This window comes from Zootoca vivipara, chromosome 8 (genome assembly GCF_963506605.1).
Source record: "Zootoca vivipara chromosome 8, rZooViv1.1, whole genome shotgun sequence".
Classification (NCBI taxonomy): Eukaryota; Metazoa; Chordata; class Lepidosauria; order Squamata; family Lacertidae; genus Zootoca; species Zootoca vivipara.
The window spans coordinates 59,388,898-59,409,582 of NC_083283.1; the positions used below are offsets into that span (position 1 = coordinate 59,388,898).

General features: G+C 41.1%; 1 protein-coding gene across 2 annotated transcripts in view; it reads right to left on the bottom strand.

The window, feature by feature from the left end:
* Nucleotides 1–1,943: 1,943 nt before the first annotated feature.
* Nucleotides 1,944–20,685, bottom strand: part of RNF144B (ring finger protein 144B) — a 47,614-nt gene continuing 28,872 nt past the window's right edge. For both annotated transcript variants that reach the window (XM_060277946.1, XM_035125027.2), the window contains exons 3-8: nt 16,663–16,767; nt 8,961–9,021; nt 7,986–8,190; nt 7,286–7,430; nt 5,195–5,284; nt 1,944–5,084 (exon numbers count right to left, since the gene is read on the bottom strand). In XM_060277946.1, coding sequence (XP_060133929.1) covers nt 4,944–5,084; nt 5,195–5,284; nt 7,286–7,430; nt 7,986–8,190; nt 8,961–9,021; nt 16,663–16,767 — 747 coding nt within the window. In that variant the 3' untranslated portion in view covers nt 1,944–4,943. The remainder of the gene's footprint in view (nt 5,085–5,194; nt 5,285–7,285; nt 7,431–7,985; nt 8,191–8,960; nt 9,022–16,662; nt 16,768–20,685) is intronic.

Below are 20,685 nucleotides of genomic sequence, written 5' to 3' on the forward strand. Positions count from 1 at the left end.
TTAGATCCAGGGGTGAGGCCCTCCTTCTGGTCCCACCATTGGGGGAGATGTGTCATGTAACAACACAAGGCAGGATCTTCTCTGTGGTGGCACCTCAATTATGGAACACCTTCCACTGGAAGCATGATAGGTGCTGATGCTTTGGCATCTCAGCACCAGGTAAACACCTACCTGTTTCTGCAGGGTGCTAGTTATAGTCTGCTGTTGCTGTGGAGAGTCATGAATGGCTCCATGAGAGTTTATAAATGATGTTATGAAGCAGGGGTCAGCAAACTTTTTCAGCAGGGGGCTGGTCCACTGTCCCTCAGACCATGTGGGGGGGGCGGACTATATTTTGGAAAAAAATATGAACAAATTCCTATGCCCCACAAATAACCCAAGATGCATTTTAAATAAAAGCACACATTCTACTCATGTAAAAACACCAGCCGGGCCCCACAAATAACCCAGAGATGCATTTTAAATAAAAGGACACATTCTACTCATATAAAAACATGCTGATTCATGGACCATCCGCGGGCCGGATTTAGAAGGCGATTGGGCCGCATCCGGCCCCCGGGCCTTAGTTTGGGGGACCCCTGTAATATGAAGCATTGTACAAAAAAATGATAGCAGCATCATTTTATTTAAGTCCACTAAGAATCCAAACTGAATGCAGACTTTCCGCTGCCTTTTCCGCCGCCCCCCTGCCCCCCAATGATCCTTAAAAATGTGACACATGGCTTTGAATTGTCCTCTGTTGATAACAAAGCTTTACTAAACGTCCACAATCTGTTTTAAAAGCAACTTGCTGAAGACAAACAGAGACAAACTGCTTTTGCTGAATTTTTAATTTTGCACATGTTGCATATTATAATGTTAGGAGGGAAAGCCGGGGGAAGAGAAGGAAATCTCAGAGGCTGAAAATATATATTGCATGAATATATACACACAGAGCAAAGTACATTTCCAAATGTTGGTTCATTAAATAAAACTTACAAGAGCACTTAAAATTTCTTCATACACATCTGCTTTCTTTGGAACACATACAGAAAAGAGTTTCTACTAAATCTTACAAAGATCACAGCCTTGACCCTTCACCCTATTAGGAAAGTGGTGAAGAAAATATATTCATGGGAAATGAATTAAGACCAAGAACTAAAAAGTACCAGTAGACAATCCAATACCTTGACTACCTGCATAGTTGAAGCCCTACATCAACATCATTTTGAAGCTCCACCACTGATTGACTGTCCATTAAGGATTTGGTTTCTAGTCTGATACAGCAAATGTTTATACAACAAAACAGCAAACCTTAAGTAACACAACCTTGGCAGAAAGGGGGGGGGGTGGATTTCATACAATTAACATACAATATGAAATTCTTATTGGCAAGGACATGGACGGAATTCAGCGTTGTCATCACGCATGGCTTACCATCATGAAAGGGAGACTAAGATAAAAAGGAGCTTCATAGACATACATAATTCCCTTCCATTTGCTAGTGAAAGTAAGGAGGGTTGTTAGGTCAAAGAAAGCTACAACGTTTAGCTGACTAATCAGTTTGATTAAGAAGGTGCCCCTGAGCAATTAGGGTGGTAGATTTTCTAAATAAACATATTTATCCTGCCATTCACCCTGAGGAGCTCACACCCAGTATTCAAAGGGAGCAGCAGGGAGTAAAAAGTATGTTAAGAATTGAACCAGCCAGAAAGGGAAACAGAAGGCAAGTAGGCATTCGTTTTCTCCCTAACACACACACTCTCTCTTCCAAGATGAAAATCCACATCAACCACAATCTTGCTTTATGTGAATATGAGCAGTTTGTTTAAAACCCTGGTTGCAGAAGAACTAAATAATGCTTGTCATTGTTCCTTCTCCTCCACCCAGACCCCCAAATAAGACTCCCCCCCCCAGTACTAATGTATGCAGATTTGGGTCAACTGAAAATGATACAACCAAGGTTGTTTTTTTTAATTGAGTGACAGCCTGGGCTGGTGTTAAAGAAGCCTTCACCAACCTGGTGCCCTTCAGGGGGTTTGGACAACTCCCATCAGTCCCAGCCGGCATACAAGGCTGTATAGTATTAGGACATACGGTAGTTGCCTGCAAAGCTAAACAGGCTCAGCTGGCAGTTTAGGACACCCCAACCCCTATTATTGACTCTAATGAGGCTATTTTACTATCCACTTTGGACTACAATTTTCACTTTGGACTACAATTTTCAGATCTAAAAAGGAAACACCCATCATTGTTGTCCATTTTGTAGCGCCTAATTTAGGTGTCCTGGCTGTTTCTCCAAGTTGAAACTCTTAGATAAGAGGTTTTTGTTTTGTTCTTTATATATAAAAACATTTATATCCAGGCTTGATTTCCAATAGAGTGGTACCTCGGTTTATGAACACAATTGGTTCCGGAAGTCTGTTCATAAACTGAAGCGTTCATAAACTGAAGCGAACTTTCCCATTGAAAGTAATGGAAAGTGGATTAATCCGTTCCAGACGGTCCGCGGAGTAACCGTTCATAAACTGAAGCAAACTTTTCCATTGAAAGTAATGGAAAGTGGATTAATCCGTTCCAGACGGGTCCGCGAAGTACTTAAACCGAAGCGTTCATAAACTGAAACATGGGTGTAATTGGTTCCGGAAGTCTGTTCATAAACTGAAGCGTTCATAAACTGAAGCAAACTTTCCCATTAAAAGTAATGGAAAGTGAATTAATCCGTTCCAGATGGGTCCACGGCGTTCATAAACCGAAAATTCATAAACCAAGGTGTTCATAAACCGAGGTTCCACTGTAGTTTTTCATGTGAACTATGCTTCCTTAAATTAAATCTGTTTCTCTGCTTTTTTGCTTCAGTATTTATCTGCCCTTCCTCTTTTCTGTTTCTCTGCTCAAGCTCATACAGCTGTAGCCATATGACGTTAGTTGAACTTAGGCTCCACAGAAATCAACGGAACAGAAGTCATTAAACTTTATTTAATGGTACTCAAATTCAGCTTACTTAGTTAAAGCCTCCTGAAAGCTTACTTCTTTTAAAAATGGCAAGATAAAAATAAACTTGACTACATGTCTGTCCATTGTCCTTTAAACCAGATATTTCTGATTAAAGAAGACTGCAGCAGCAGTCTAAGGAATTCCTTGCCAAGATGGCAATCACCTTTCAAAACTAGACAGTCCAACAACCTCAGATTGTTGTGGAGTGAATTTGCCTAGCTGAAATACTATGTACTATAGCAGGCTTTCCCAACCTTCGGTCCCCAGATGTTGCTGAACTACAAATCTCATTATCCCTGACCACTGGATTTGCTGACTGGGAGTTGGAGTCCAACAACCCAAGTTGGGAAAGGCTATACTATAGTACACGCTCAAATGCATATTTGTTTTGTGTGTGAATGTAATGTGCACACACGGTATATACCATGAGACATACACACCTTGCCTTGAAGAATCATGTTTATTTACATTTGTACTCTACCTCTAAAGGAGTCAATACAGAACAACATGAGGCCACAACCAGATAGTCAGCCCAAAGCTAAAGACTGTGGTGTACATAAGCATAATATTTCAAGAAAGAGATGCTATATGTTTGTTATGCAATACCATTTTCCACCACAATTCCTCTTACACTGCCTTGTAATCCAGCACTAGATAAAATGGTTATCCCACCATCCCACTATTTTGACCTCATCCATTGTTTTCCAGACTATGCAGCTCCTTCAGTCACAATCTAGCTATGGGCTTGTCTTATAGAAGACTAGAATTCATTATTGGGGGAAGTAGGCCTGTTCATCTTAAAGTTTGCAGCCATTAGCTAAGTTTTTATATAGGACTTGCTCAAGGTCTCGATACTGTTTTTACAACTCCTCACTAACTCAGTGAAATAATGTAATGAGGCAGTATTTGCCCAGTGTAGTGTAATACACCTGAACAAATTGCTGGTGCTGTGTATATTTGTGCGTGTGTTTAAGTGTACATGTAACCCTCTAATTTTCACCTGAAATTATAGTTTGCATCAGTGATGACCAACCTTTTTGGCAAGTGCACCACAAGTTGCCAGAAGTGAAGCCAAAGGATACACAGCACTCTAGTGCCACTGCAATACAATGCTTGGGGCAGAGTGTGGGGAGGGGGGTTATTGTTATTATACCAGGCCAACTGGATCCTGTTCCATACCATGAATCTCCCCTACACTTGCCACTTCTCACACCAGTGCAACATATGTTTTGCAAAACGCTTGACAATAATTCACACCCAATCCTAATCAGTGGCTCAGCTGGAGCGATTTACTTGGCATATTGTGCCACTGCTATGTACCTGCAACAGCTGTTTCTGATGCTGTACCAAGGCTGATACAACTTCTTGTTGGTCCAGTTTTGATTGGGCGTTTAGCAAATGTATATTAACAATATCCCATTTCAGTTATACTTCATTTCCACTACCTTCCCCTTTTAAGGTATATAATTTTTTTACAGGATATATTTTTAGTAACACTGAAATCTGCCCCTGGAAAGTGAAAACTCAATAATATCCAAAGATCTCTTGGATTGCATTGTTCACCTGTGTTCCCTCACTTAACTGCAGGACTGCTCCATGAGTTGCAAAATTAAAGTTGCTCAAAAATGGCCACATATCCAGACTCTGGAAAATACTATAGAAGCAAGCAGAGGTGGGTTGTTTTGAAGAACCTTTGAAACTATGTTTAGAACCCCTGCCTCTTTTCCTTAGAAAAAGAAAAAGAAAATAGCCAGAGCTGAACTGAAAACACCACAACAGACACCTATCCCACTGTGGAACGGCAACTTGCAAACAACACTGCATCCCGTGAAACTGTAGGCACTTTTTGCAGAAGTTGGCAAAGAGAAGGAGAATTGGTTGGGAAAGCATTGGCACCAGAGGTCAGCCTTCATGTCTTCTCCATCACATACAAGATGCTGGTCTTCACAGCCAATAGGGTGAAAACTTTAGGTTGTTGGCGGGTCATGTTTCTTTTTCTTACTGCGGCACGATTTGCAGACACAACAGATGATGCATGGCGAGGCTAGGAGCAGCAAGGGGGATGTTACCAGGGCTATGATACCCAGGCCCACAAGGATCCCAACAACCTGAAAAAAGCAGAAGGAGAAATGTGATAAGGAACAGGAAAGCTGTGTGTGAGCAGATGGAAAACATATCTCATCCTGATATAGTCTCAAGCTTGGGTCATCCGCATTACCTGCGTTCTGTTCCACATAACTGAGGCACGGGAATGACCCAGTTTGTTTCGGCAAGGGCCTTTGTCATAATGCCTTAGGAAGATATCGTTCTGAAAGCAGAAAGAAAAGAGTGTGTTTAGTAGTTTAGTAGTAGAAATATCAACAACCTCAGATATGCAGATGATACAACCTTGATGGCAGAAAGTGAGGAGGAATTAAAGAACCTTTTAATGAGGGTGAAAGAGGACAGCGCAAAATATGGTCTGAAGCTCAACATCAACAAAACCAAGATCATGGCCACTGGTCCCATCACCTCCTGGCAAATAGAAGGGGAAGAAATGGAGGCAGTGAGAGATTTTACTTTCTTGGGCTCCTTGATCACTGCAGATGTGACAGCAGTCACGAAATTAAAAGACGCCTGCTTCTTGGGAGAAAAGCAATGACAAACCTAGACAGCATCTTAAAAAGCAGAGACATCACCTTGCCTACAAAGGTCCATATAGTTAAAGCTATGGTTTTCCCAGTAGTGATGTATGGAAGTGAGAGCTGGACCATAAAGAAGGCTGATCGCCGAAGAATTGATGCTTTTGAATTATGGTGCTGGAGGAGACTCTTGAGAGTCCCATGGACTGTAAGAAGATCAAACCTATCCATTCTTAAGGAAATCAGCCCTGAGTGCTCACTAGAAGGACAGATCGTGAAGCTGAGGCTCCAATACTTTGGCCCCCTCATGAGAAGAGAAGAATCCTTGGAAAAGACCCTGATGTTGGGAAAGATTGAGGGCACTAGGAGAAGAGGACGACAGAGGACGAGATGGTTGGACAGTGTTCTCGAAGCTACGAACATGAGTTTGACCAAACTGTGGGAGGCAGTGCAAGACAGGAGTGCCTGGCATGCTATGGTCCATGGGGTCACGAAGAGTCGGACACGACTAAACGACTAAACAACAACAACAACAACAAGTAGTTTGCACGAATACATTGGGCCTGCCTTGAAATAGGTGCCCAGGTGGCAATGCAGCAGTGCAAAGTCTGGTGGGTATTTCTGGCCTGCCAAGACTTTTCTTCCAGCAGTACACTGCTGCAAATGGGAATTTCTCAAGTGCGATTGCCACAGAAAATTTGACACCTCTTGCTCTTCTACAAAATGTATGCTTGACAGAAAGGGAGACATGTGAGTGGACCAGTCACATGTCAACCAGTGAAAGGAGTCGTCAGCATTTGCAAACCCACTTAATGTGAAGGCCAGTAACATTACTCTCCAGAGAGAGAGAGAGAAATAAAGTTATTGGTGAATGATTACAAAATCAGGTATTTTCAGGATAAGTGTCTGGAAAGAGAATGGCAACATTTGAACCCAATTTTTATAGTTTGGGGGGGGCAGTAGCCAAACAGGAACTATCAGGCACAGATTAAGTGATGAATGGAGACTCCCCACTAAATCAGCAACTTTTTCAATTGACAGTTTCTTCCAAAACATATCATGCAGTATCTATTTATTGCTACTATAGGCAAAGCACAGTACCCCTTTGATGCCATTAAGAGACACTCCCTGATGAGTGTCCCATTCTGTTTAAGTTAAGATTAAGATTAAGATTAAGATATCTTTATTGTCATTGTCCCCTTGCGGGAGCAACGAAATTACTCGGTTGCTACATCCATGCCATTAAGTGACAGCTACTATGTGACAGAGGATAGCCTGTGGCTCAATAAGATAATGGCCAATGACAGCTCATCACCCAACAACTTAAACAGGTAGAATTTCTGGTGGTAGCTGCGATTGCCACACTAGCATAACAAGTGAATCTAACCTCAGTTAGAGAGAGATTTACTCAAAGATGGAGGACAGAGTAAAACCAAATTGCAGGGGGAGCAAGAGAAGGGGAAGGCTATGGCCTTCAAGCCCCATCTGTAGGATTTGCATATGCATCTAACTGGGCAACCTGAGAATCAGGACTGGGTGAATCTCTGATCTGATATAGCAGTGCTCTTCTAAAATTCTTAGTTGCCAATAAGGTGTTTCCCTCCCCTAGTTACAAGCCATTTTAAAGGAACTAGAGGGCAAAAACCTGGACAACTCCCACCCCAAAGCCCTTGGCATAGGTCACTTACATCCAGATTTTGCAGACAGTACCAGCAGAACGTGTGCTTGCAGTTCTTACACATCATTTGAGCACAGCCTTCATTCCTCTCAATATGGATCCGGCAAACCGGGCACTGCTTAATTGGAGCTTCCGGGGTGGTTTTGATAAGCACTCTAGAAAAGTAGAGGGGGGAAACCCTGTGAAAGATGGTAGTTCAACAAAGGACAGTAATCGAGTTCCATGCTTATTTCACTGTCGTTCAGGTTGTGGCGCCTAAGCAAGTAGCACATAGAGCATCCTTAACCCATGTGCAACATCACCATGGCATCAGACATCAGTACACTTTGGGGGACAGCTAGCACTGTAACTAAGACACTGCACCTGGGTCACAGCCACACAAAACATTTAAAGCACTCTTATCACTGCTTCCCCCAAAGAATCTTGGGAACGGTAGTTTGTTAAGCGTGCTAGGAACTGTAGCTCTTTGAAGGGTAAATTACAGTTCCCAGGGTTCTTTGGCGGAAAAACCATGACTGTTTAAAGTGGCGTAAGAGTGCTTTCAAAGCACGGTGCAGGTATGTTCTGGCAATCTATTGAAAATGCTTCCCCACCCCTGACAACGGGCAATGAATTAATTCTACATCTACAAATTTCGACTAAAGGAAAGCTGAAATTATTGTGATTATGAGATGGAAGATATGCAGCACCTCAGCAAATCCTTCTCTTACCCTTGCTCACTTGGTGCCACAATAAGATGGTTTTCCAGGCATAGCCTCTCCAAATGCCAAGGCTCTTTGCATGATGAACAGAACGTCAAGTAGCAAGCCTGACATTTTACAGGCACGGGTAGTCCGGATTCACTTGGTTCAATTTGGCACACGGACTGACAGTCACCAGAAGGACACCAGGTTCTCAGAGGATCCAAATGCACTTCTAAAAATGTTTATTAGAAATCCAAAAACACAACATTTTTATTTATGTACTTCGTTTACAATTTGTTGATTCACATTCAGCCTCCGTTGTTGCTGGCTTCAGAAACCAATTCACTGTACTGTGGTCAATGGTATCTGACAAACCTCTTTATAAACCAGAATTTTTCAACAAAATGTCAAATTCTGGAAGCTTTGGTGGGGGCATATAAAACCTTTCAGCATCACAGCCAATTTTTAAAATGAAAATATTCTTAAAGTTTTTTTACAAAGCGGGGGGTTTGAGAGAACGGGAAGACACAAAAAATATTTTTGTATCATAGCAGCAGGCCTATAGGAGCAGCAAGTTTTTTATATAAAATAATCAAAAGGGTGTACAGTATGTTTTTTTATACAGAAGAAACATGAGGGGGGCATAATCACAGCGGAGGATTCACTTTTCTTAAAGGCAAATTGGAGGAGGGGAGTTCTTGGCCAGTCACAAAAAAAACTTGAGGGGGGCTTAGATGCAGCCAATGGGCTGTGAGCCTTATCTGTGATAAAAGTATGAGGGCATCATAATTGATAACATTGACCAGGTATTTTATTGCTTTCTTTTTCAATGCAGAAGCATTGGCTTTCCTCATATTCCTGCACTTCCTTTTTTTTAAAAAAAGGCATTTGTTTAGTCTAATAAGTCTTTCAACCTATTATTCAAACTGTTTTGTGGGTTTAATTATACTGTACATGTATATCTGGTATTCACCCCCCTAAATCAATGTAAAAGCCACACACCTCTTTCAAATTTCAATCGCTGGTATAACTGAAATTGATCAGCAGGCACCAACCTGGAGATCTGAAAGAAAGAAAGAAGACAAGATGTTAAGATGGAAGGTGGGAGATTAACTAATCCTAAAAATGAGTGAGTGAGTGAGTGAATGATTTATTTTAGCTTTAAGCTCATATACACATAAAAATAGGCACAGCGAGACATACTTGCTTTACAATTAATAAAATAAATATAGAACTAAAAATATAATAATTACAGATAATATAAAATTAGGAAAAACGATATGGTAAAAGCTTTCAGGATGCATGTAACAATCCATTTCACCTCTTATTGGACAGAACAGAAGTTACAAATCTTGCCACTTGCAAGGTTACGAACGAATCAGTATCTTGCAATAATAGGGCGAGATGAGTCTCTACTGGAAGTCCAGAGAATTTTTGGACTAATGGACTCAATAGGTTTTTCCGGACAGCACTATACAGAGGGCATGTAAACACTATGTGCTGAAGGGATTCCATCGACTTAAAACCGAAACTCAGCCCTTAGAGAATCTGTGAAGAAGGACGTTGGAGGGAAAAACATTGAACCGCGCTTTAATAAACGCAAAGTGATGGCTGGCAACAGAGAGGGATGATAAATAAGCTGGGGAAAATGAGTCAATGAGAATGTCTGCTGACATTTGCTTCCAATATATCTCCTGTGGTCCATAAGTTCAGAGAGGGGGAAAGAGAGAAAGCGATCACAACAAGGCTTCAATTTTGAATTCAATATCATTTGGCAACTTAAGAGGAACACAAATGTTAAAAAGTAATCTGCCAAAACCAAAGCTGGTTAGTATTTACAAGAACTCAACTGCAAACAATATTCTATTCTGCTAAAACAAATATGAGTAAGCTTAGAAATTTGGGGTACAATTCACCATACAACTGCCAGCATAGTTTGAAACGAATAATTAGTGGTGTTAACTTGTTGGGGCTGCTTTGGGCTGTGCTAATCGGACATCCACACTATGTTTAGCATCAGTGGCAATACAATGAAATGCTCAAAAATCACACAAAAAACCCCACCTTCCAATGAATTGTTTGTTTTTTTTGAATTGTTGTCATATCATCACTGAAAGCACTTTTCAACCCATTGTGATAAAACCTTTACTCAAATACCCAGATTTGACACAGAGTAAATTAGAATTAAGTTTCTCAAAATAAAAGGCACTTTCTTTTAATTTTACTGCCAAGTTTACAGTCTCTTGCCACTACTATATAGATTCATACCACTCAGTACATCCAGGACAATCTCAGGTTTGCAGTGTACCTCATTCAATTGCACAAACTTTGAATTCACAAGCAACTTTGATAATATTGGACCAATACCAATAAAAATAGGCTACAGGGAGAACAGGAAACAAAACAAAACAAAAATAAATAATATGAAGACAGTATGACTCACTAGATCATGGGATAATAAACTGAACATGAACCAACAATATGATGCTGTAGCAGAAAAAGTTGGTGTTTATATTACTTAATAAGTTTGTGTTAATATTTTTAAATTATTTGGAAAGTTCTTGTACCATTGTATTTAATTCCAGATAGCCAGTCCAGCTCATATTTCAAATGCTGAATGATATTTCAGAAGACAATTCACAAAAAGATGACAATAAGAAATTCAGGAAAGGTTTACAATGATGATTTTTTAAATAAAGAAATATTACAACAGATTAGGCTACAGGGAAATTTGCACTTTTCAAATATTTAAAGAGGATGTAAAAAAAGGAAGGAAACATATGCCAGGCATTCTCTATGAATAACCATGTTCTACATATTGACCTAAAAGAACACCATCCAATATCAACCCTACAAATGGTATGTGAGACCATGTTGGTGGTGCCACCTTCAGGGGCTATCTGGTTGGTGTTGTCTCATGCCAGGGCCTGTTTAGTGGTGGTTCACCATTTGTGGAATGCCCTCCCTGGTGAAATGTGCCTTTCTCCATCATTAATGAAAACATACCGGACCTGTTTACGCAGGCATCTGATGAATGGACATTGTTCCTGGCAATCCTGAGATCATTGAATAGAGAGCATGTTTTTATAATGTGTTTAACTGCAACTGTTTTAGAACACCTTCGAAGAAGAAAAAGAAGAAGAAGAAGAAGAAGAAGAAGAAGAAGAAGAAGAAGAAGAAGAAGAAGAAGAAGAAGAAGAAGAAGAAGAAGAAGAAGAAGAAGAAGAAGAAGAAGAGTTTGCCACCCCAGGCTCCTTCAAGAGGAAGGAAAGGATATAAATTCAATAAATAAATAAATAAATAGTTGTGGAATATCTGTAGGATCTCTCCCATATCTAAGGTACTAGGTTTATGGCTGAACAACCATAGAAGAACAGCATGCACAAAAGAGACCTAGTTTTTCTCCTCTTGTTCTAAGATGAACCTGAGTTATTCTTTTTAGGAAATTGATTAGCTCATGACTGCTAGATACTACACTGAATTAAGCAGAGAATCTTGGCACATCATAAATCACTGCAATGAAGGGTTACAGATTGCTGTAAGGCAATAGCAGGATAAACAACAATGATCCAATCCTGTTTGGTGCTCATAACCCTCTGTGCCAGAAACACAACCACCCAGTTCCCTATGTCAATGATGTCGCCGCCAGGTCTTGGAGATGGAAATAAACCGAAAGCAGTCACCAAAAACTACTAGATCGTCAGATTTACCAGCCATCAGTCAAGATGGTGGTGGAACAGTCACTCTTTTCTCAGGTCATTCTATCTTTCATTAATTTGTCAGATACAACATGATAACTGTCATAAACGAACTGGGGGAGGAGAAGCAATGAAAGGTGTGGGTGGCTTTCTACTAGTTCAATTACTAGTGCATATCATTCATTGCAGCTGAAAAATATAGCATATGAAAAGCCAAACTATTAAAATAAACTTAATATCTCAAAAACACAAAAGGAGTCACAAGAAAAGGAGTAGGGGTGGATGAATCTGTCAATTTCAGTTTCCCCTTTTTTCTAGTCTTTTTCCACATCCGTTTGCATTTTTAAAAAATAAAATAATGAAAATTCATCAGCATTTTGGTGCTGATCACTTCTAACATATACATTTGTCTGCCATTTTGCCTAATATATACAGTTTTGCAAAGCAACTTTCTGTAATATAATGCATTTTTATGTTATTTTGCTAATCTATGGATTTTTATGCACACTTTGCCCCAGTACATGCATTTTGGCATGCATTGCTTGGCTGGAGAACCGCATTGCAAAATTTAGTGCAGTACAAATGCACTGGCAGTAGCCATGAATTGGCTCTGCTGGTGTGTTTGCACTGCGCTGAGTTGTCAGACATCTTGCCCTTCTCCCTCTTGATAAGCAACAGTGACCCACGTGAAGGGAAGCCAGCAAGCAGCTCTGCTGCACAGGAACACAAGCAAAAAGGAACATTATCAATATATACAGAAGCTGGCAGTTCCACACCTGGGACACAGCCACAAAGAAACGCCTCTCGTATGTTACTCCAGTGCAGCTCAGAAAGAGTCTTCCGGCTCCATTAACCTATTCAGCTACTAACACAAATGTTAGCTTATCGATACCTGCTTTCTGAGTGTAATCTAATAGTGTACAGAACTGTCTTACAAAAGCTAGTAAATGTTAACTAGTAAATGTTCTGGGATAAAAATAGTACCATGCATTTTTTATTGCAGCAAGTTTAAAACAATAATTTTTCAAGTCTTTTTAGCTTGTCATGTCTATGGATAATTCACCTACTGCTGTAGATATTTAAGTGCCAATAATGTTGCATATCACATAATCGAAGGTGGTTTCAGGGAACACATTTCTATAAATCAAGAGCACAGATTTAATTTATTATATTCCCTCCAATATCCCCACTACTTTTGGCTTCCACAGCATGTCACATTATTACCGCCCCTATTCTAACAAAAGCCTGCGCATTATATCCATCATTAAATATTCATATGTTCCATTAAAGAACTCCCTTGCTACTTAGAATAAGACTTTATGGGTTTTTATTAAAAACCGCAATGTATGCGGAGAGAAATGAAATGATTAGATATTCAAAAGTAAACATATTTGGCCAGGGTTCAAAACAAACAAACAAACAAATCCAGAACATTTAATGGAATTTAGGAAGACTACCATGCGAGAGACCGTTGTGTTGACAAGAAAGCATGTACCACAACTTTATAGTTTCAAATTTAATTTGTGAAATGCAGCACTCTGAAACACAAGCACTTAGAGAACACCTCCTCCTATGTGTCCCATTTCAATTTATTTTAAAAGATTCCATTTGTGGCTCTTTGATGCCACCTACGCATCACTATGCAACTCACTCCTATGGCAAATTGTGGCCAAGGCTGAACATCTTTTTGAAACATGCTGAATGAGGCCACCTTCTTGGACTGACTTTTAGGACTCAGTGTTAAGGTAGGATAGAAAAATGGGGAAAGATAGACAGATTTAATTACGTTTTTACTCTGTAGACAGTGGTTTGCTTGCTTGTTACTGCCCATGTTTCCTTTTTTATTTTTTAAAGGATGGGAACATGCTTCCATTACTGACATGCAGTTATGCTTTTATATATATATATATATATATATATATATATATATATATATATATACACACACACACACACACACACACACACACACACACACACACACCAAACTAAGCAAATCCTCAGTACACAGGGTGATTGTGTGTGTGTGTGTGTGTGTGTGTGTGTGTGCACGCACGCACGCACGCACGCACGAATATGAGATCCTTTTTACAAACAGCAGATAAATTAATTTGATTCTTCAAGTATCTCCTCCATACATGCACAGTGTACAGAACATTTTCTACATCCCGTCATTCTCCTCCTGAAGTTGCCTAGACAACCTTGTTTGCCATGAATAAGGTTAGCTTCATTTCAATTACAGATTCCTCCCAGGCAAGGAATCAATATGCCTCATAACGGTATATCTTCAGACAGAGCAAATGTCAGGAAATCATCTTGGCAAACAACAGCAAAGAGGGGGTTTTTTGTCAGATTCTCAGCCTCACATCAAGCCTCAGTCATACAATGTCATGATCTTCCTAGATTAGAACTGGTTACAACATCAGCATCAGAATAAGCTACAAGTTTCTCACCCTTGGTTTAAGGGGATAGGTAAGGGTTTGCTCACCAAAACTCACCATTAAGAGGCCTTAAGGAGTTGAGCACATTGGCCAGTTGCCAATCAGGAACGGTCAATAGCCACACACCCAGGTTGCTGGTTATGGGTAGTTTGAATTCCCCCTTCCAGTCATTCCTTATTTTGGGCTACTCTTCCTCTCTAGGTTACCCAAAATGTGGGTTGCATTAACTCACCGTACCTGCTATCTGTAGGTGGGCTATTAGTAACATCACTATGTCCTTGTATGTAATAGAAGCTTTGGCCCTTTTAAGTGAGACTTGTTTGGGACTCCCATTCTTTATTCCCAATCTATTATGGCACAGACAGTGGGTGCTTACCACTGGTAACAGATTCATGATGGGAAAACAGGTGATGAGCCCAGAAATTCCAATGATTTTCAGTACACTTATGAGTTTGTATTCACCATAGCCCAGCAAATAGCCCAACAATGTTGTTGTTGTTGTTGTTTAGTCGTTTAGTCGTGTCCGACTCTTCGTGACCCCATGGACCATAGCACGCCAGGCACTCCTGTCTTCCACTGCCTCCCGCAGTTTGGTCAAATTCATGTTCGTAGCTTCGAGAACACTGTCCAACCATCTCGTCCTCTGTCGTCCCCTTCTCCTAGTGCCCTCAATCTTTCCCAACATCAAGGTCTTTTCCAAGGATTCTTCTCTTCTCATGAGGTGGCCAAAGTATTGGAGCCTCAGCTTCACGATCTGTCCTTCCAGTGAGCACTCAGGGCTGATTTCCTTAAGAATTGATAGGTTTGATCTTCTTGCAGTCCATGGGACTCTCAAGAGTCTCCTCCAGCACCATAATTCAAAAGCATCAATTCTTCGGCGATCAGACTTCTTTATGGTCCAGCTCTCACTTCCATACATCACTACTGGGAAAACCATAGCTTTAACTATACGGACCCACTGTCCAACAATAGAAACCCAACAATAGAAACAGCTTAAAAGGACATACATATCTCACTTTAAAGTTAATATCAGGACTCAGTCTGGAACAATATATGCCAAAAATCATTGGCTAGCTCCTGGTAGCCTGACCCAGACTATTAAGGTTATGGGTCTGTTTGTTTGTTTTTTAATGTAGTCAAGGGCAGATTAGCATGGAAATGTGATCAGAACTCTGTTGGCAAAGCAATAGGCAGCAGTAGGAAGGGCTGTGAAGCTGCCCTATATGCTAATCAAGAGAGGCATCAGGTTGTTAAAACTTTAATGCAATTAAGATCACTTCTTGTCCTTGCTCCTATTCTGTTCAGGAGATTATTATTCCTTATATGCTCAGTGAAAATCATAAATATATAATGAATAATCACCCTGGACAGAATTTAGTACATTCCATCATTCATGGACCATTAAATACATTCTTTGTTGTTTATTCATTCAATTCTTTGCCCCTCAGTCTACAGAGGAAAACACTAATGGCCCATTAATGCATACCCTCATGTGCCCTCTTGCTTAGCTAATTGAAATGGATCTTTAGATTTCAGAAGCTTTATGAACACTACTATCATATTCCAGTGTTGCTTTGTGTTTTCCATGCAAACTTTGAAGACACACACTCAAGACTGACAAAACATTGAAGTGAAAGCTTATGAATACTCCAGGCTCATGTTATCCGAGCAAAAGACCAAGTGGCCTTACCCACACATATTTGCCGATTATGAAATCCAAGTTGAATACCTGACTTAAAAATCATATGAATCTTGCGGGAAATCGCAGGTCCCTCTCTTGTGTGTTCCTTCTAGCATTAAGGAGGAAGTTCTGGGGTGCCATGGTGGGAGGCACAGATGGAGAAAGGGGTGGACAGAGAGGGAGGGCAGGGCAGGTAAAGGAGCAGACTGAAAAATGCTTTAAGACATTACATGAACAGAGTTCATGGAGTCTAGTCTACAAAAGTTTAGGCCATAATAAGTTCAATAGTCAATGCTGAAGTTTCCACCTCTAATTTTACCTGCCGTTTGTCCAGCCTTTCTTCAGAAATCTTGTCAATATAAAATAAGTAGCTTGTGTCCCAACACACAAACACACACACACACACACACACACACACACACACACACACACACACACACACCGCTATATGTATACATAAATACCGTCACTTCTCTCCTGAAAACTATTACTGGTACCTTCTAATTTCTATTCACACTTGCCCGCAGTTCACAATTTAAGCAGCAAGTGACATGTGTAAAACTCTCTACGATTTGTGTTTTACAACCTGGAATGCCATACATATTCCAACATTCATTTTCTAAAGGAGGGCTGATGACATTCAGATTGGGGATGTTCTGGCTTTTAAGCAGACAATTTGGAGACCGCCTGGATGCCAAGTAAACATTTCCCCAGGAAAGGAAAAACAAGAAGAAAACCATCTGCTTGTTTCTAGTTTCTCCTGTCAAGTGGGCCTCCTGCCAAGTAGTCATTAGAGTAATTAAGGGGAGGAAACATTCTAATGTATTCATTATGTAAATGAACAAATAATATTAGAAAGGAAAAGAAGTGACAAATGGAGATACCTCAGTTTCTTGCACAGACCCATGGTTGAGGCACATCATGTCTGGACAAGTGATGGGAGAACCACACCCCTCACGAATAGCCAGCTGCATATACTGTTTCAGGCACTAAAATAAGAAGAAAGTGAAGAAAACATAAGTTACAAAGTGTATCTTAACTAACAGTTAACACTTCTTTAATTGGCTCTCTTTGAGCTTCACTACTCCAAGACCTGCAATTGCGATTGCAAAGCAAAGATTAAACAACGGACTGCAAAAAACCGTCATTGTGTCCCAGAAGCACACGGGCTCAGTCAGCAACCAGGCGCAACAAACGTACATGAGACCAGCGTGTGGGTAAAAACTGACTGCAACTTTATTGGTTACAGATATATCAGAGTTTGGCACCGCACAGAGCAAGGATCTGTTGGACAGAAAGTCTTGCTGGCTGATGCCAGGCCCAGCCTGCCTGCTGGACCTACTCCCAGGAAGCAGACTCTTGATATCAATGCCATGCAGGCTGCTCAACATGAGCATGCAACAGCCTGCCCCAGTCCCCCAAGCTAGAACCTCAGCATTCAGGTGCCACCCCAAGACCCCTTATGGGGATTGCCTCGCTATCTATTGATCCTGCCCTATGCTCTCCCTGGCCACAGTTATGACCAAAATGAACAAATGAAATCGAATCACGTACCCCTGACATGAGGAAGGGGGAAAACCTGACCACCGAAGGCCAATTGTGATGTACAATCCTTCTCAGTCCTGTTAACCAACAACCAATGGGAGTTCACGGCGGGAACCATTGGCCCACAAGAACCATTAAAGCTAAGGGAGTGGCAGGAGGGAAGAGACCACATTGGCAATGTGCTGCCAACATTGCAGACTGTGTGGTCTTATAATAGGACAGCTGCGGACTAGGGAAGAAGTGTTCCCTCTCAAGTGCTTGTCCGGTCCACACTCATCAGGACTCTGAATCAGGGGTGTAGCATGGGGGTGCCAGGAGGGCCGTGTCCCCATGCAAATTTTTGAGGGGGCATGAACTAGGTGCCCCCAAGCAGGCAGCTGCAGCATGGCACAGCTTGGTACTTTTCTCCACCCTCCAAGAGCCATATCGGCTGGGCAGGCGGCTCGGCGCACCCCCGTTTTACTGCGGTGGGAGTGGGGTTGTTTCACCAGCTTCTTCCTTCATACAAGCTCAGTTTGTGCTCAAACAGAGGGAGTGGAAATAGCAAATTAGAAGGTGGGGTCAAAATCGCACAACGTGAATTGACCCGCCACATGGAAATGCCCACAACTACGGGCAGGAAGCAGCAGTTTTGTAAACTAAAATACAAACACAAATGTTCTAAGATCAAATTCAAATGGGGGAACAGTAGATCTGGAGCAAGATGCCTGCTCACCTGTGGATGAGCCCCTGGAAAGTGCTTAACCCTTTCCTTGCTAGCTGTTTTCTGTCCAGAAATCCACCGCACTCTCCAAGCTGTGTTTTCTTTGGTGGGGCTCCAAGTTCATGTTTACACGAATTATTATGCATCTGGAATGCCAGAAGCAGGAAGGGAAAGCAATTGGGCAGCTATTTAAGACTGTGAAGAATGGCTGTCAATGAAAGAGTTAAGGCACATATTGTTGCCACTTCTGCTCAAAATTTCATTACAGCAAGCCTTGGGAATTCACATGTGTGTAACTGTATAGTTTGCCAGTAAAGAAGTGTGTTCTGATCTCACGTTGCTAGGTAATGGCTCAACGAGGCACTTGCGCTCCTCTCACTGCAAGGCCACACCATTATTCAAGACCACTTGTGGATAATCTCTCCCCACATCCACAAGCAAAGGAAGCTGATCACAGTACACCACATGGCTTTTCCCAAGGACACCCAGCCCTCCTTATTCAACACGTTCCATTTCACCTTCTCTACTTCAATACTTTAAAAGGTTTCCAGCTGACTAATTGCAACCCTTATTATTTGGAAAGCAAATGACAAAACGAAAAATAGGACCAATTTTAGATTTTTAACCAGGAAAGGCAGAGGGAGTTTGAGTAAAACATAGGCCAAGAACAGAAAATCAATACATACTATAAACAAATACCCTAGGGTGTCTAGTGTTATATGTTACAAAAGCACATTATTTTAATCCAAAGCACATTGTTTTAAATCAATCAAGCTGATATTTGCATATTTGACAGAAGGGATCTTCTGATAACCAGAATTTTGATCCCACCTGCAAACTTCATCTACCAGCTTAGCCAAAAACACTCCAGCGGTGTGATTCCAGGAGTACCAGACGCACTTTAACCCAGCACCTGTGTTTCCTCTGGGACAATAAGACACAACAGGGATTGCGGTATCTTTATGCTATGTGGTTTATTTACACATGTATACAACTTTAAGCGTACAATGGAGGGGTCCACAGCATTCCTGCCAAAGAGATTCTATCTGTCTCATACACATAGCATTGCTTCCAAGAACAGACATCAGCATCTCTCTCTCCAGCACACTGCTTACTAACCCCCAGATTCATATCAGTATTCATTATGCTAAATGTAATTCTGTAAAATGGTGGTTATAAATACATAGCACAGGCATCCCCAAACTGCGGCCCTCCAGATGTTTTGGCCTACAACTCCCATGATCCCTAGCTAACAGGACCAGTGGTCATGGATGATGGGAATTGTAATGCAAAACATCTGGAGGGCCGAAGTTTAGGGATGCTTGACATAGCATAAGCACAGGGAATTGTGAGGTGACCAGGAGTCACTGGTCTGATTTGTATGCAATTCTAAACTGTGTTTTAGCACTATATGGATGTCAGCAAGCATGTGCAATGGCTACTTCACTCCCACTTGCAGTTGGGAAGAGCCTTCTGTCAAATTTACTTTTTGTTTCAAAACCAGGAATTCTGGCTTACAACAAGCTATGGTTAGTTGCTAAACAAGCAAACTTCAAACCCTGGGTTGTGAAATTTACTTGTTTAACAACTAACCATTGTTTGTAAAAAGGATTCCCAACTCATTTGTAAACAAGGCAAAGTGATGGTGTGATGCTAAGCAGATATTATTTTAAACTGCAAAAGATCTCAGCAAAAGACCTCCCAGGTACATGTGAGGACTGCACGTCACCAACAATTTGATCAGGTTCACTGAACTATCACACTGTAAAGGCTAAAAAAGGATGCCCTCCCCCACTAGATTGAGTATCGACTGACAGTGCAGAGGCCACACCCTCTATTTTTCAAATGATTTTTCATCACTAGGTCCTTCATTGGTAGATTGTACATGGCACAAGGAGCTTTTCTTCCTTCTTATAGCCTAATAGCCCCACTCCTACAGAGACGGCATGAAAGGCCAAGAATAATTTTCCTCTGTTGGTGAACACACACAAGTTAATCAACAATAGCTATCTAGGTAAGTAACAATTAAATTAACTTCTGGAAGCACACTAGGGCAAAATTCCATCTTTTTTTTTTAAGTCTTGAAAATACACCCTTCCATGAGGCCATAAACACTAGTATGTCCTTGTGCCAGCATATAATGGGTGTGCTCCTTATACTTGTTACTAATGAACATTTCCAAGTTAAAGTCATATTACGAACAAGAGGTTTTATTTTTAAAAACAAAGTTTAAGCCAGGCATCCCCAAACTGCGGCCCTCCATATGTTTTGGCCTACAACTCCCATGGTCCCTAGCTAACAGGACCAGTGGTCAGGGATGATGGGAATTGTAACCCAAAACATCTGGAGGGCCGAAGTTTGGGGGTGCCTGGTCTAAGCTCAAGCTACCCAAATGTGGTAATTGACTACCTGTAACAAAGTGAGGAGGGGGGGGGGAGAGAATTTGGGATAAGCCTTATTTAAAATCTCTGAATCATTATGACAGTGTGTCTGTGCCATTACGGCTTTGAGCTGCACATGTTTTCCCTACACAGGGAAACATTTTGCATCCATGCACACTTGTAATCTGTAACAAAGTACAGTGGTACCTCGGGTTACAAACGCTTCAGGTTACAAACTCCGCTAACCCAGAAATAGTACCTCAGGTTAAGAACTTTGC